General features: G+C 46.0%; 2 protein-coding genes across 3 annotated transcripts in view; one reads left to right on the plus strand and one right to left on the minus strand.

Annotated features, from left to right (window-relative positions):
- mmp23ba (matrix metallopeptidase 23ba) overlaps positions 1-6162 on the plus strand; it is a 10240-nt gene extending 4078 nt beyond the window's left edge. Inside the window, exons 2-8 of one of the 2 annotated variants that reach the window (XM_008293922.1) lie at positions 1307-1443; positions 2715-2854; positions 3250-3417; positions 3544-3708; positions 4457-4567; positions 5579-5700; positions 5775-6162. In XM_008293922.1, coding sequence (XP_008292144.1) covers positions 1307-1443; positions 2715-2854; positions 3250-3417; positions 3544-3708; positions 4457-4567; positions 5579-5700; positions 5775-5918 — 987 coding nt within the window. In that variant the 3' untranslated portion in view covers positions 5919-6162. Of the gene's footprint in view, positions 1-1306; positions 1444-2714; positions 2855-3249; positions 3418-3543; positions 3709-4456; positions 4568-5578; positions 5706-5774 lie in introns of both variants that reach the window. The other variant, XM_008293921.1, reaches the window with a different exon arrangement.
- A 1038-nt stretch (positions 6163-7200) lies between these two features.
- cdk11b (cyclin dependent kinase 11B) overlaps positions 7201-15203 on the minus strand; it is an 11601-nt gene continuing 3598 nt past the window's right edge. The window contains exons 10-20 of the mRNA XM_008293923.1: positions 14942-15075; positions 14507-14736; positions 14301-14391; positions 14100-14221; positions 13894-13999; positions 13619-13740; positions 12834-12941; positions 12335-12451; positions 11762-11910; positions 8359-8548; positions 7201-7808 (exon numbers count right to left, since the gene is read on the minus strand). Of these exons, the coding sequence (XP_008292145.1) occupies positions 7716-7808; positions 8359-8548; positions 11762-11910; positions 12335-12451; positions 12834-12941; positions 13619-13740; positions 13894-13999; positions 14100-14221; positions 14301-14391; positions 14507-14736; positions 14942-15075 (1462 nt within the window). The 3' untranslated portion in view covers positions 7201-7715. The remainder of the gene's footprint in view (positions 7809-8358; positions 8549-11761; positions 11911-12334; positions 12452-12833; positions 12942-13618; positions 13741-13893; positions 14000-14099; positions 14222-14300; positions 14392-14506; positions 14737-14941; positions 15076-15203) is intronic.

Genomic DNA, 15203 nt, shown 5'->3' on the forward strand with positions numbered 1-15203 from the left:
CCTGAGAACACCATCCCAGCTGTGGAGCACGGGGGTGGCAGCATCATGCTGTGGAGGGACTGGTGACCTTCACACAATAGATGGCATCATGAGGAAAGAACATGATGTGGAGACACTGAAGCAACATCTCCAGACATCAGCAGGAAGGTAAAGCTTGGGCACTAATGGGTCTTCAGGCATCTGGAAGTTGTACCCAAGGATGAACCAGACTGGTGGAGGTCCACAGTTCTCTTCCTGATATCTTGGCTGTTTTCTTTAGATGTTCCATGTTGTCACAAAAGGAAGCAGTGTGTTTGAGGTGTGCCTCCAATTAATTCAGATGTTGTCAGTTAACCAATCAGAAGCTTCCAGAGCCATGACATCATCATCTGGGCTTTCCCAAATAGTTTGAAGGCATCTTAGTGGATGTAAACTTCTGACTTTGAAGAAAGTAATAAAAGACTCTCCGTCTCATTATTCAGGTGTTTAGCAAATAGAAATAATGTTGGTGATCCTGACTGACCTGAAACAGGAAATGTTTAGTCTGATTTAATGTCAGACTGTGAGAAAAAAAAAAAGGTTTTATGTCTTTTTATACAGTAATTGTAAACTTCTGGTTTTAACTGTGTATATGCTGTATATACCCTGTGATAGACTGGTTACCTGTCCAGGTGAACCTGCCTTCACCCTGAGTCAGCTGGGTTAGACTCCTGCCCTCTGCGACCCTAGTAAGGGCTAAGATGGGACAAGAACTTCAAAATCTCAGATTCATTATGTAAACCCATTTCCATAAAAAGTTAGAGAATTATCAACTTGTCTCATTGCCGTTATTCACCACAGCAGACCACAACCTAACATCTGCCAGAACATATTAAAGAAAGCACTAACATATGAAGCACCCACAGCCTGTCAAAGCTATAAAAAGAGATCCAGAATTAGAAGGATGCAGTTGATGCTGCTTATCCCCAGAGCGATATCAGACACAACACATCTGTAAAACGGATCAGGCTTCATGTGAGGAAAACATTCTTCCTGCTGAGCAGTGCCCCTCTGCTTGACATGGAATGCCCTGGCTTTAAAATCAAATGTGCAACATGCACATACAATACACAGAAATAACAGCTGAGCACAGTTGGAGCGGTTAAGATGGAAAACATGGCTCAGTGCCTGCAGCGCCGATATTCACTGACCTGACAGAAAACGTATTGAATTTCTTGGGAAGGCGAATCAGGAGTTGATGCCTCGACATGAGAGAGGCTTCAAGCTTCGGTGTCTGTCTGCACCTCAAAGTGTGAGGTGATTCATTAAAGGTTTTTCTTTGTCCAAGGAAGAAGCTCACACCACCGTGTTGCTCATCGGGATCCGCAAAGAGGCCCGGTCGCAAGTGCTGAACCTGTCCAGGAACAAGCGCTACACCCTCACCCCGGAGCAGCTCAAATGGGACAAGTTCAAGCTGACATACAAGTATTCATTTGCAGTTTCTCTTCTAGTCAACCCAACAGCTGCAGAAAGTAGAAAAAAGCAGAACAAATACTCCTCAGAATGTAGATGAAAAGAACAAGGATGAGGGGTTGATTCTTTAGTTTTATCAGGAAGGGGAGGTCATGAACTGTTCATAACAGATGGTGGTAGCCTTCAGGTCTGAACAGGGAAGCCAGGAAGTGACTTCAATCTGTATTCTTTCTCATTTCCAGCAGGGGGAGACGACTTTGGTTACAAAAAGAAGTCCGATTATGTAGAAGTCTGTGAGAAAATGAAAAAAAATATGACAGTCTGTGGATGAAGTAGGCAGGAGCAGATATGTAATGCCATTCTAGACATCTTGTAATCTGATTACTGCTGAGGTGGGTTAGCTGCACTTTAAAGGCACACCTCATCCAAAACCATCATCTCAGTCAAGAGATGATCCTGTTGGTTAGCATCAAAACCCCTCTGACGTGGACAGGACAGCAAGAGCAGCGACAACAGCAGTGTCACTGACGTATACGTTCAGGTTTGAATTTTTGACTATGTTGAAGAAAAGTGTTAGAACTTTAGATCTCACTCTGCTCTGATGATGAGGACACGGAGTCAAATGTTTATTCAGACCTGATGGTTGTGGAGCTATTAGTGACTGAATCTGAGTATTTTAAAGAGAGAAATAAATATATGAATATATATATATAGTCTGGTGCTGAGGCTAAACTCTGTCCACCAAAAGTTTGTCAAACCACCAGAAGTTGGCGTTCTGATCGAGCAGCGTACAACCCTCTGCTTACGTTTGTCAAGAGAAAAGTGAAATCGCCCTCACACTGCAGTTGCTTGGCTTCAGAACATTTGGACTGCACTGACAGTCTGGAGAAGTTCCAGTGACTTTAGTCTCTCTGGAGCTGTGAAATTACACCTTCAAGTTCTTTATGGGACGATCAGATCGTACATCACTGGGTTTGGGTGATCCGACAAACGTCAGAGAACACCAGACATAAAGCAGACACGTAGCCAAATGTGTGTTAGTTAAATGCACGATACCAACTGATTAATACGCGACCTCTGTTTCTTAAAGCTATCAATGTTAATGTAGCCCTAGTTGACATATAAAATAATATTAAGTCTTAGTAATGAAGCTGTACTTGCAGTGCTTGTGGGAATTGTGCTGCGTCTGAACAGTAGCCATTGTGTTTTGGCAGAAAGCTCTGCTGTAGCGGAATGCGTACAGAGACCAGTATTAACTTCATAACGCTGTTGTGTCTGAGCAGGTTGCTCTCCTTTCCTACAAACTTGATAAATGCCAGCGACACACGGCGAGGCATTGCCAAGGCTTTTGGCATGTGGAGCGACGTCTCGCCGTTCAGCTTCAGAGAGGTGCCAGCTGACCAAGAAGCAGACATTAAGATTGGTGGGTACTGTGAATGTGGCTGTATCAGTCCCCGACAGATGTTCGTTGGCTCCGAGCTCCAGACTTCTGCTTTGTCGTTGTTTCTCTCTCCATGCTGTCATCGCCCAAATGTCTTTGCCTCCAAACTCATTAAATCACACCGCTGCGACTGTGTTACCGAGCTTATATTCGGCATGATTCATAATTCTAAATGAAAAAAAAATAAATGCTTAACAGCTTCCATACATGTCAGCCCATGTGAAGCGGTCTAAATTATGCTTTATCTGTCCCTTTGGGTGCAAACTCAGAGTCCGGCATAAATCCCAGTGACAGTGAGAGAAATGCTCGTCATCCTGTGCGGTGAGCGCTGCACAAAGAGCTCTGGTTTCTGTAATTGATAATGTCTGTTTTGGCAGGCTTCTACCCCGTCAACCACACAGACTGTTGGCAGTCCCACTTGCACCATTGTTTCGACGGCATCACGGGAGAACTGGCTCATGCATTCTTCCCGCCAACGGGCGAGATCCACTTTGACGACCATGAGTATTGGATTCTGGGAAACATGCGCTTCAGCTGGAAGAAAGGCGCGTGTCTTTGTCACGTTTGTTGAAACTCCCGATGTGCAACATATAACGACGGCTGCAGCAGACGCAGAACAACAAGCTCGTGTCAACGGCGAGAGAATAAAATCAACCGTGTCTTTGTTGCAGGGGTTTGGCTGACGGATCTCGTCCACGTGGCAGCTCATGAAATTGGCCACGTCCTGGGACTCATGCACTCCATGGACCCGAAAGCCATCATGCACCTGAATGCAACTCTGACGGGGCGCAAGCTGATCACGCAGGACGAGGTGTGGGGTTTGCACCGCCTGTATGGTGAGTTCACAGTAAACCCAATGTTTTGTACATTCTGCCAGAACAGTCCAGTTCTCCTGCTGGGATCAGACCAGGTGGTAAACCTCATAGACTGAGTGCTGAGCAGTCTTTTATAGTGGCAGACAGCTGATGTAGCATCTGGAAGCCCTTTTACATCCTGACAGAAGGAACAGCAGGTGACTTCTTCTGCCTTCTTTCACCTGGTTCGACAACTTAAACATGCCAAAGTGAAAGAGGAACAACGTCGGTGCCGTCCGGTCGAACAGCACAACAGTCCATCCCTGATCCCAGTTTCTCAGTCAGCTGTGTTCAGCCTGTGTGCTAGCTGTTTCTGGTCACATGCAGTCTGCCATCGCCGTCGGCCAAGTCCAAGCATTTAAGTAATGGCTTAATCTGACACAGTGACCATGTCAAAATGTAAAAATGTTTTGTAGTCTGATCCTAGCATTAGACGAATTCCATCTGGATGTACTTGCAGAGAAACAGCAGTACGAAACCTGTGATGCATATTTGGTCAAAAGCAGCTAGAATGTAGACCACAGTGTTTGTCTTTGATGACTGACGCTGAAAGCCAACGTGGCATTAATGAATACTGTATAAACTACTCATGAGTCATCATTAGCGTGTATTATGGTGAGTCATTTTAACTGGAACGAAAAGCAGACTGGGCTTCCAAATTCTTTTTGCTGCTGAGTGAGAGCTGCTGTCTGATCCACTCCTCCTCACTCCATCTCCCCCTCTCCTCCAGGATGTTTGGACCGGTTATTTATCTGTCCGGCCTGGGCTCGGAAAGGCTATTGCGACAGCAAGCGCAAGCTGATGCAGAAGCACTGCCCCTCCAGCTGTGATTTCTGTTACGGTAAGACGCAGCAGCAGCAGCAGCAGCAGAAAGCAGCAGCAGTCCAGGGAGAAAAAAAGAGAAGGTTTTCTCTCAATTGAGCAGCTCAAGGAGCTGCTGTGAACCGTTTGCCAATGGAGCAACAGGAGCCAACAGGTCCAGCAGTGCAGAGCTGCGATGGAGGTTTTCAAGAATCTGATCTGAAAGCAGATTACACTTGCCACTGGAGGAGTTTGTGTTTTACTTTTGGAGAATAGCAGCGTCCTCGGGGAGGCAAGTGCTTTTAAGCCAAAGAACACTGAAAGTCAAGGCGGTATCTGCTGATTGCTGTCTCAGTGAGCGCTGCTTTACACCAAGCATGACACATCAGCAGTCTGACAGGCTAAGCCTCTTTAGGTTTACTGCAGGATGCTCTGGTGCTGAGGTCTCCTGTTGCACAACAGGAAATGTCTCCTCTTAACCATCACAGCCCATAGATTGTTGTGGCTTTCTGAGATTTTTGTCAGCAACAAGGGACAGTGTGGAGAGAGGCAAGAGGATACGATTCCTGGCTCACAGTAATCTGTTCCTCATTGTTGATTGGGAGACGTTGTACGGCTGTGGAAAATTCCTGAGTGACTCCAAACCGCTGGAATTTCAGACTGTGGCTTGAGGGTTAGAGACACACAAGGTCAATTTGGATTTTTGCGGCATTAACGAGAACGACTGTTTTTTAAGCAGACTTTGAGTTGATCACAAGGCGGCCTGTTGTGTTTGTCAGAAACCAGATGGGAGAGATTATATTGATAAGACACTCGTGGCGCCGCCAGGTCAGCACACTGAGCGTCTGATGCGATAGCGTTTGCATCAAAAATCTGAAGGTTATGGCGAGGTGGTTGTGACATCTCCAGATTACTGTAACCTCGCATCTGTCGGCTCCTCTCTCTCCACTTAGATGCTCATTCAGTGGCCAGGAACATTGTAGGATCAGTATAAGTTGTGATTTCTAATTGTGGAGCACAAGCTAAAGTGTTTCCTTTCAATCCTCTTCAGAATTCCCTTTCGCCACTGCAGCTCCCACTCCGACTCCACCGAGGACCAAACATAAGCTAGTCGTCGAGGGCAAGAAGCTCACCTTCCGCTGCGGGAAGAAAATAGCATCAAAGAAAGGCAAAGTATAGTGAGTATATCTCTCTGACACACTATCGTCGGTACGATTTCGCCGTCTAACGTCTGACTCCTGTTGCAGCTGGTACAAGGACGGGGAGCTGCTGGAGTTCTCTCACCCCAACTACATCTCCTTGAAAGACGACCACATCACTATAGTGGCCAACGCCATCAACGAAGGCACATACACCTGCATCGTGAAGAAAAAAGACAAAGTTCTCACTAACTACTCGTGGAGGGTACGTGTGCGCTTCTGAGGGCCGCGGCAGCTCCTCTGCACACTGAGCAGGACACGTTCACACATGCGGTCAGCTGGAGACCTCATCCACTATGGGCACATGTTTTTTTTAAATGTCTTTTCCTGTATCTTCCACATACAGCCGTCTATTGTTGAACGTCACCGTGTAAATGCGTTTTCATATGTGCAAATAATAAATGTTCCATGACGTGTAGTAACTTTATGGAAAGTACGACCTGACTGTGAAGAACCGTTCATAGCAGACGCTGCATTTTATTTGGTGTTGAAAACTCCGGGCAGCGCACGCCAGCTGTTTGGGATGATACCGTCTAGTCTGGGTTCATCAAGCCTGGACTTTGTCAAAGCTCTCTCTGCTAAGGCGGCGCTGGTGTCCAAGGCCACCCACGGGACCATGGGGAGCCTCTGCAAAAGAAAACGGGGTCTAATTAGTTGGATAGCAACAGAGACTTCAGTATAAGGTCGTATTAAATCAGCCTAATGGAATGAGTGTCATTAAAAGAAACGTCCACGTCCCCAGTGGGTTTCTGTTTAGTGGCCTGAGACGTACAGGAGCTCCTGCTTAGATGCATGCCATTTGAATAATTTACACACTGACCAAACTAAGCTGCTAAAGCCAGAATAAGCAATGTTGTCTACAGCCTTTGGAGCTATTTGGACCTTAAACCGCATATGGAACACCTCAGACGTCTCGCGTACTTTACTAGCCTCACAGTGAAGCCAGGAGTCTGCCTCCGGAGACGGAGCAGTCGGTTCCACCAGCAGCTGTCCTTCCAAGCTTATTCAACACATCAGGTGTAATAATCTGCAGAAGGGGCTCTAGTGGGGGCAGGGGACAGATAAAACTGATTAATGAACATTTCCATTTGGTGCTGGCTCTGGAAGCCCCAGGACAAGAGGATTTTTCAGCATCTGTTCCAGTGAAAGCGGAGAGCTGTCTTGCAGGGACCAAGGCTCGACTGTTTATTTTTCTTTGGCTCAAAATCAAAGAATTTATTGGTTTAATTCTGAAGTTGCAGAGCCATTTAAAAACAAAGGCAGAGCAGAGTCGGGGCCTCTTTTCCCCTGAAAGAACAAAGTACTGAGACAAAGTGTGCAGTGCAAAGAATGACATCACTGTTGGACACTGACTACCAAGTCGGGTTGAAGGCTGGATTTCTTTTCGGCTCGACTTCCCTGCGCTTTTTCTCCTCTGGCAGTGTGCAGTTGTGTTTGCATAGCTTGGACAGAGTTTATAAATATAGGCAAAATGGCAGACAAAACAAAGTTTCAAACTTTATTTCTAGGAAAAACATCGTCTCCCTGTCATCGAGTGACTTGACATTCCCGAGTTAATGTCTAACATTATGCTGGATGGGACACGCAGCGAATGCTGCATCATTATACAGTAGCTCAGGCAGCCAGGAAACACACACCACTTATAAAATCTGGTCCTCTCTCATGAAGTATAAAAGCGAAACAAACAAAAGTCCGATATAAGGGCTGAACTTCTAACAGATTTATTGTCGTGTCTCCTCTTCAGGAGCTAAAACGGTCACATTGAAATAGCGAAATGGCTTAAAAACACAGAGAAACACCCGAAATTGGACATGATTAAGCCACCAGTCTTGCTGTGAGACAGTCCTGACTATTTGGTAACAGTGGTGACTGATCAGATACTGATCTGGCCTTTAGCTGTAAACCAGTGATGCCATCCGGCTCCAAACAAGTCCCAGAACGCCGCTCCATCCTCCTCCGTAGACAGCACCGTGTCCTGCGCTTTCAGGCTCAGAATTTGAGGCTGAATCCTGGGCCGACTGCAGACGCTCCCTGGTTGCTGGTCGTCAAGTGGAAGCCCGTGTCCTTCAGGTCATCGTCTCCCTGCAGGGTTACAAGGTTAACTCGTGTTAACTGCAGTCCATCACACCTCTGGCATCATGTGGCTTCACTGCTGGCATATTTATTACAGAACTGATCAACATTACACTGGTTAATCCCTCACCTGAATTAAACAACATCTTTGGTTGTGTTTCAACAAAAGTATGCATGAAGGTGTTGAATATTAAAATGATCATTGTTGTTATTCTCTCTGGTCTTCGATGTCGAGTCTTTATGTCCCGCCGTCTGTTTCACAAACCTTTCCACTCTTACAGAAAATAAAACTGAGACAAACAACCGATGCATCCGGCGTGGCCTGATTTGTAAAGCAGCACGTAGTACCACTGACTTAGTATTTGTCCGAAGCTTCCGAGTTTGTAGGACCACTGCTGAAAACATTAGGAACTGAAGGGTGCTCATCATGGAAAACACGAGGAGGAAATACGCGCACACAAAGCAGAAGCCTGTAGGTCTGTAATCTATTTAACACAGACAGCATTCAGAAAGCCTGGTAGCTGTATGTAATGGAGAAAGTGGAGCCTAATGTCCTTACCAGGTGACTGTAGCCCAGGCCTCCCTCGGGCGGACGAGGACTGGTGCCTCTCTTCACCCTCTGCTGCTCGCTCTTGGCCGGCCAGGTGGGGAACATGGAGGGGTCGATGGGCAGCGGCGTCTCTCTGAAGTACTCGTGTTTGAGAGCCTCGTCTGATAGGATCCTCTTACTGGGGCAATAGGTGAGAAATCTGGAAGACAGTCAACAATCGAGTTTGTATGGATGCGCTTCAATAAAGCAGTAAAAGAACCCAGACAGTGTAAGGTGCTCCGTGGATTTTAGAAACAGTAAAACTTCCCTTTAAGTCTGTTAGGTAAAGAGGTAAGCGGCTGCCAGGACGCTGAGTGGCTGCTCTTACCTCAGACTCTTTCTGCAATTCATAGAAGTCTGTCATTAAGCTCGCTGAAGGCTCTTTCCCCAGTTGGAAAACCAATCAGGGCTCAGGAGGAGCAATCTTTCTGTGCCGGAGCCAGAAAAATAGTAACAAGAAATGGCCAACAAATGACTTAAGCAGGGATGAGACCGACACGGCGATACAGCTCATCTGAGCGAGCCGCCTCTGGGGTCAGGCAGTCGCCGAGGCCGGGGCGTGGAGCACACGGCCACAGGAAGTAAACGTCTGAAAGAGGAAGTTGTCCCGAACAGGCAAGACCACCAACGGAAACACGTCTGACATGCATCTACATGGACAGACTATAAACTCACCAGCTGATTCTCACTTCAAACATCGGCAGAGTAGAAATGAGGGCGATACAATTTTGGAAAATAAACTGACGATGTGCTGTTTAGTTTCTCTGCAATATATTGAATAACTGTTTAGAAAGAATCCGTCACTGGAGACTGATTGGGGTGATTTTGTCGGGAAGTGCATGTGCAAAGAATATGAAACAAAAAACATCATTCTGACCTTTCCTGCACGGTGGCAAAAGCATCTGAATTTTACATTTACGTTCACATCTGGCTTTGCAGAAATGATTAAACGTGTGTAATCGCCTCACGATGCGGCAATAACTTCCAATAAGAGTGTTTCAAAAGATGTTCTATCAGACAGATTTCTCTTCAATCTGGACACAACCTGCAGCCCAGACACGAGGGGCCACAGAGTTTATGCAGGAAGCCCTGATTGTACATGACAGGATCAACAGGGCATAATAGAGAGCTGCTCAACTGTGATAAACTCACTGTGTCTGAATCCTCCACATGTGAGTCAGGGCACAATTAACATCAGAGCAAAAATGATTAAGCAAACTGTGTCTGTTTTAATATGGGAGGAAGGAGAGGGGTTACTGATGTGGACCAGACCGAAACCACCTCTATCACACATGTGACCAGTAACAGGGACAGTCCTCCGCTTGTGTCGAAATCATTTTTGTTTTGGAATTTCAAGAATGTGCGCTCTTCCTGCACCTGTGAGCTTCCTCCTCTGGAGCCAGCTGCTATTCATTTTAGTCACACAATCCTATTTATACCTGGGAAGTGAACGACTTAATAGGAACAAACCCCAGCGTTATCCTGGGTCTGTAGGCTGAGGATTGTCAGTCCAAAGGTCTCGTCTCCTGCACTCTGAACTAGTAAAAGCACAAGAGGTGTCCAAGCCTCTGTGATGTTCTGTGATGTGTACTTGCCAAACTCCTGCTCTGCTCTGCTCTAAAGCTTTTCAGGCAGCTCTTCCCTGTGCGTCGGCCTGCTGGGGTCGGAATCCGTCCCTGGGTAAACGCTTTGTGAATCTTCTGACAGCTGGAAGGTTTCAGCGGCGCTGGACAGGCGCCAAACTTCCACTGAACCGTGATCCCCTCCCGGCAGCACAGCGGACATGTTGTTACCATCCTCTGCAGCTGCGAGCTCGCCGACTGGTGTGGTTTAGTCATTTACAGGTGTACGCAAAAGGCTTTGTGGGTGGTGAGAGATCTGAGGAGCTCCTCTCTGCAGCTGCTAAACAATGCTGATCCTCGGAATGTGCAAGAGAGAATTATGAACCTATTACTCAGTGTGTGAAAATGATTTTCCGCATTAGATTTGTGTTTTCTAGAACATTTTCCTGTCGTGTGGAGCATCACCATGGTGAGTGTGTGTGTGAAGCGGAACAGGAGAATGGAACGGGACTCCTGCTGGGGCATGTTGATGAATTACCGATCCACTACTGCTGTCATGTTTCAGGTCCGCTCGCCAGAAATGCACTGAGTGAATAAAGAACTGTGGCTCGAGGAAGAACATTTGACAGGGCAGGAATGCGTTTGTTCAACTGCAGCATTTTCCACGGTAGGATTCATGCTGACTGCTAGTTTTAAAATGAATTTCATTAATTTGTGTTCTATCGTGTCTGAGAAGGCAACCCGAACCCTGACCTGGAGTTTTCTTCATTCACATCCAGACAAACTGAGGTTATTGCATTTGGCCCTAAACACCTCAGAAAGACACTATGGAACCAGAGAGCTGCTCTAGATGGCATCGCCTTGGCCTCCAGATCTACTGCAAAGAACCTTGGAGTTAGTTTTGACCTTCAATAGCCATATAAAACAAGTTTGTAGGACGGCCTTGTTTCTTCTACGCAATACTGCAAAAATCAGGAACATCCTGTCTCAGAGTGATGCTGAGAAACTAGTCCATCATTTATAACTTCTAGACTGGACTATTGGAATTCCTTATTAACAGGATGTCCCAATAACTCTCTTAAAAGTCTCCAGCTGATATAAAATGCTTCAGCCAGAGATCGTATTTCTCCTGTATCATCTTCTCTTCATTGGCTCCCTGTAAAACCCAGGATAGAATTCAAAATCCTGCTTCTAACATAAAACTCTCAATGACCAGCTCCATCTTCTCTTCAAGACCTCACTGTACCATATCATCCTAACAGAGCCCTTCGCTGTCAGACTGCAGGTCTACTTGTGGTTCCTGGAGTTTCCAGAAGTAGAGCCTTCAGTTATCAGTTCCTCTGTTGTGGAATCAGCTCCCAGTTTGGGTTCAGGAGGCAGACATCCTCTCTACGTTTAAGACCAGGCTTAAAACTTTCCTCTTTGATAAAGCCGATAGTTAGAGCTGCTCTGAGCTGTCCCTTAGTTATGCTGCTATAGCTTTAGACTCCCATAATGAAGTGCTATGAGATGACATATGTTGGCGCTACGTACATAAAACTGACGTGAATATAGTTTCCAGCTTTGAGAAATCAGATCTTTAAAATCCTCAAATCTGTCAGCTAACAAATAGAACCGTACGTTTGATCATGTTGTGTTAGTCACATAAATTCCAAATGGTGCCCTTACTACGCCTCTGGTGTTTGTTGAGAGCAGAGGTATCTACACATAAAACAGCTGGACCATCAGAGTGTCTGCAGTGAGGATGCGGTGCAGCGTGGGAGGTGTAATGTGTCTCATGTATAGAGTAAGAGAGTCTTTCAGAATCCTACTTGTTCATGAGGTCAAAGCCTTGGTCTGACAGCAGCGCTCCAAAGCGCTTTCGCAGATTGTTGTAGGGATACTCTGTGAAAGTCATCTTCTTCACAGCGGGCAGCTCACTGTAGCCGGGCCAGATCTTCTCGCTGGGTGACCCCAGATCCTGCAGGCAGCACACACGCGTCAGCAGACATACTTCCAGTGCAACCAGAGATGGATATGAGATATTCCCACTTAGCTGATGTATTCATCTACCGCAGACATGTGGCATTACCCCAGTCCTAAGTACATTTCAATACTTTAGCCCATCACTGGTGAGCACTGTGACATCAGTCCACATGGCTTTTCTGCTTTTCGTAGCTCACCTACTGAAAACTACTCAGCCAACAATGGTGAGCTGTGCAGATTCTTAACAGCTTCATCAACTTGAATGATGTCTAGCAACAGCTCCCCCCTGTGGTGCTCTGCCAAACTGCATGCCAGCGTACTCTTAAGACGCTAAAGGTTTACAGGCAGTAAACAGAAGAGCTTGATCCTTTATGGGGGCAATTTACTTCATTTCAGAAGAGCAAACAAGAAGCATTTACCTTGAAAATCTTGTTAATTTGGTCAATTTCAGATTTTCCAGGGAAAAGAGGTTTCTGGGTGAGAAGCTCGCCAAATATGCAGCCCACTGACCACATGTCCACAGCTGTGGAGTATTCCTGCGGAGAGAAGAACAAACACAGTGGTAGTCCGCAGAAACATAAAGTAGACAGTCTGCCTGGCACGATCCTGTTTGAGTTTGTCTCGTGTGTAAAAGTGGATGTGCTCTGACGGCTTGCTGGGCCTCCGCCGTCTGGCTGCATAATCACACACTCCCAAACTCAAATTGCATTTTGTGGTATTTAGTATCGTACAAGCCAAATGCTTCACAGATGTGGTCTTCTCTTGGAAATATATCTTTGGGTAAAACAATCAATCAAGATGATGTAATCGCCTCAGTGAAAGTACATCACCTTAATGTCTGCAGCTTCAGCTGTTGCACAGGTATTTAATCTTGCCCCCACAGCGTGGGGAGGCAGAGTCAACTTCAGTCAATCTCACCTTGGCTCCAAGCAGCAGCTCTGGTGATCGGTACCACAGGGTCACTACGACAGGGGTGTAGGGCTTCAGGGGAGAGCCGTACTCACGGGCCAAACCAAAGTCACCGATCTGCAGTTCAACACAGATGAGAGACAACTGAATTTAAAAAAGAAAAAACAATTGAAGTGTCTCTTTCTATTTTAGGATTAGGCTTTCTTCTTCTTGTGGGTTGAGGTAATATTTAAGTAGGAAATCAGGATTCCAGGGCTGGAATTTGTTCTAGATTTCAAGTATAGCAGCTCATCTAGTACCCATAGGACTTCACACACTGAGCATCTGCACTGTACCCTGTTTTAATTAAAATCATTAAAGGCTGATGCATCATCAAGGTCCAACGTTTTCAACTCTGCTGTCAGTACTGAAGAAATTCACTGTTGTGCCCTGGGCCTGGTGTATCCTGGGCCTGGTGTACCCTGGGCCTGGTGTATCCTGGGCCTGGTGTACCCTGGGCCTGGTGTATCCTGGGCCTGGTGCATCCTGGGCCTGGTGCTTCCTGGGCCTGGAGGCAGCTGCTCAGCTCAGCTCTGCTCGTGCTCAGCTCTTATGTTGTATAATGTATAATCTAAACTAAAGCCTTTGTGATTTGCTAATTGCATTGCTTCGAGTTGTTCAACCCAACTTTATTCTCCAATACACTTCAGTTACATTAAATGGTGGAACTTAACATCTCAGAGGGACAAGCAGGAAACAGCAAACTACCCCCTTCAATGTGCAGGACCTGGGTGAGAACTGTAGTCCTACCGTACCTTGAGGATACCCTTGTGGCTCAGCAGCAGGTTGGACGTCTTCAGATCACGATGAAGAATCCAGTTATCGTGGAGATGTCGGACTCCTCGAAGCAGCTGAATCATCAGGGTCTTTACTTCTCCTAAAACACAGATGTCACGCTTTGTGAGATGGAGGAGAGACATTCACTGCTAAATACAAAGAAAATCTCACATTTTAACGAAGTTTGAAAATAATTTTTCAACCTGTCATGCTCAGAAAACATTTGCCAAAGCTCAGTAACGCCTCATACTACCTGGCAGGAAGGGCTGCTTCATGGTTTCCATCAAACTCTTCAGGTCGTGTTCGACGTAGTTCATCACGATGTAGATCTTGTCCATGTTGCTTCCCACGACTATTTCCTGATGCAGTGAGAGAAAAGAGGGATTAGATTCACCAAGAACACTTTATCTATTCAGTAACATTTGATTGGCTTTAGTATATAGTAAATATGTTTCTCACCCTCACTGTGACGATGTTCGGATGTTGAGCTTTCAGAATAGTATTGATCTCTCTTAAAGACGTGATGGGAAAGCCCTCCTTCTCCTTTTCCATCTTCAGCCTTTTCAGGGCGACAATCTCATCTGCAAACAGGACATGTGTCAGGTTTCCATCAGTAAACACAAGAAGCAAATTGCTCTGCGTCGTCTCTTATTTCCATACCGGTCTTTTTGTCCTTGGCTCTGTACACCACACCGTAGGTTCCCTCCTCTATGCGGTTGAGACACTGAAATTCTTCAACACTTCGGCAGCCCTGAACACAAAATGTAATCCATATCATGACTGCTAACTGGTGTAAGATAATTACATAGATGTGTGTATGTTGTTGCCTACATGAATTATGTGCATGTGTGTCGTGGTGCACTGACCTGGAGAGCAGGCAGATACTTGGGCAGCTCCTTCTTAAGCTCCACAGGTGAAATTGGAGGCGAGTCTGGGATGTAGTTCTCTTCAGGAGTGGGGGAGCGAGAATGAGTCTGAGACTGTGGGGTGGGGTCCCCATCTCCAGCTTCATCCTCCTCCTCCTCCTCTTCCTCCTCCTCATCCTCCATGTCTTCACCGCTCTCCTCAGAGTCGTGGTCAAAACGGGACTCGGGCACTGTGAGGCGGAGGATGGAGTCAGTTTAGCACATGATGCAGTTTGTAGAATACCAGAATTACCAATATGTGTGCAAATGGCATTTAGAACACACATTGTGCCTTTAAGGAACCTGACAGAGCATTTCATTAACGTTCCAGCAGACATAAAGACATAAACCTTTCATATTCAAACGACGGTTATTAACACAGAGTTGTTCACACACCTGCAGGTATGTGATTCCCATTTTCCCTCTCCTCTTCGAAGTCTTCCTCTGACTGCTCATCCTCACTCACGTCCTCTGTGAAGGAAAAAGCAGCTGTGTTAACCCTCAGAGCTCCAAAACCCACCTTCAGGCTTCACAAGAACTTCTTAATACCAAAAAATGCACAATTTATCATAACTATAAACTGTAAAAACAGAGATACTGTTGAATTTTCAGCTTTCCAGAGTCCCTTAAAGCAGTCATATTTGACATTTATTTCAGT

Source organism: Stegastes partitus, unplaced genomic scaffold (genome assembly GCF_000690725.1).
Source record: "Stegastes partitus isolate 25-593 unplaced genomic scaffold, Stegastes_partitus-1.0.2 Scaffold923, whole genome shotgun sequence".
Taxonomy (NCBI): Eukaryota; Metazoa; Chordata; class Actinopteri; family Pomacentridae; genus Stegastes; species Stegastes partitus.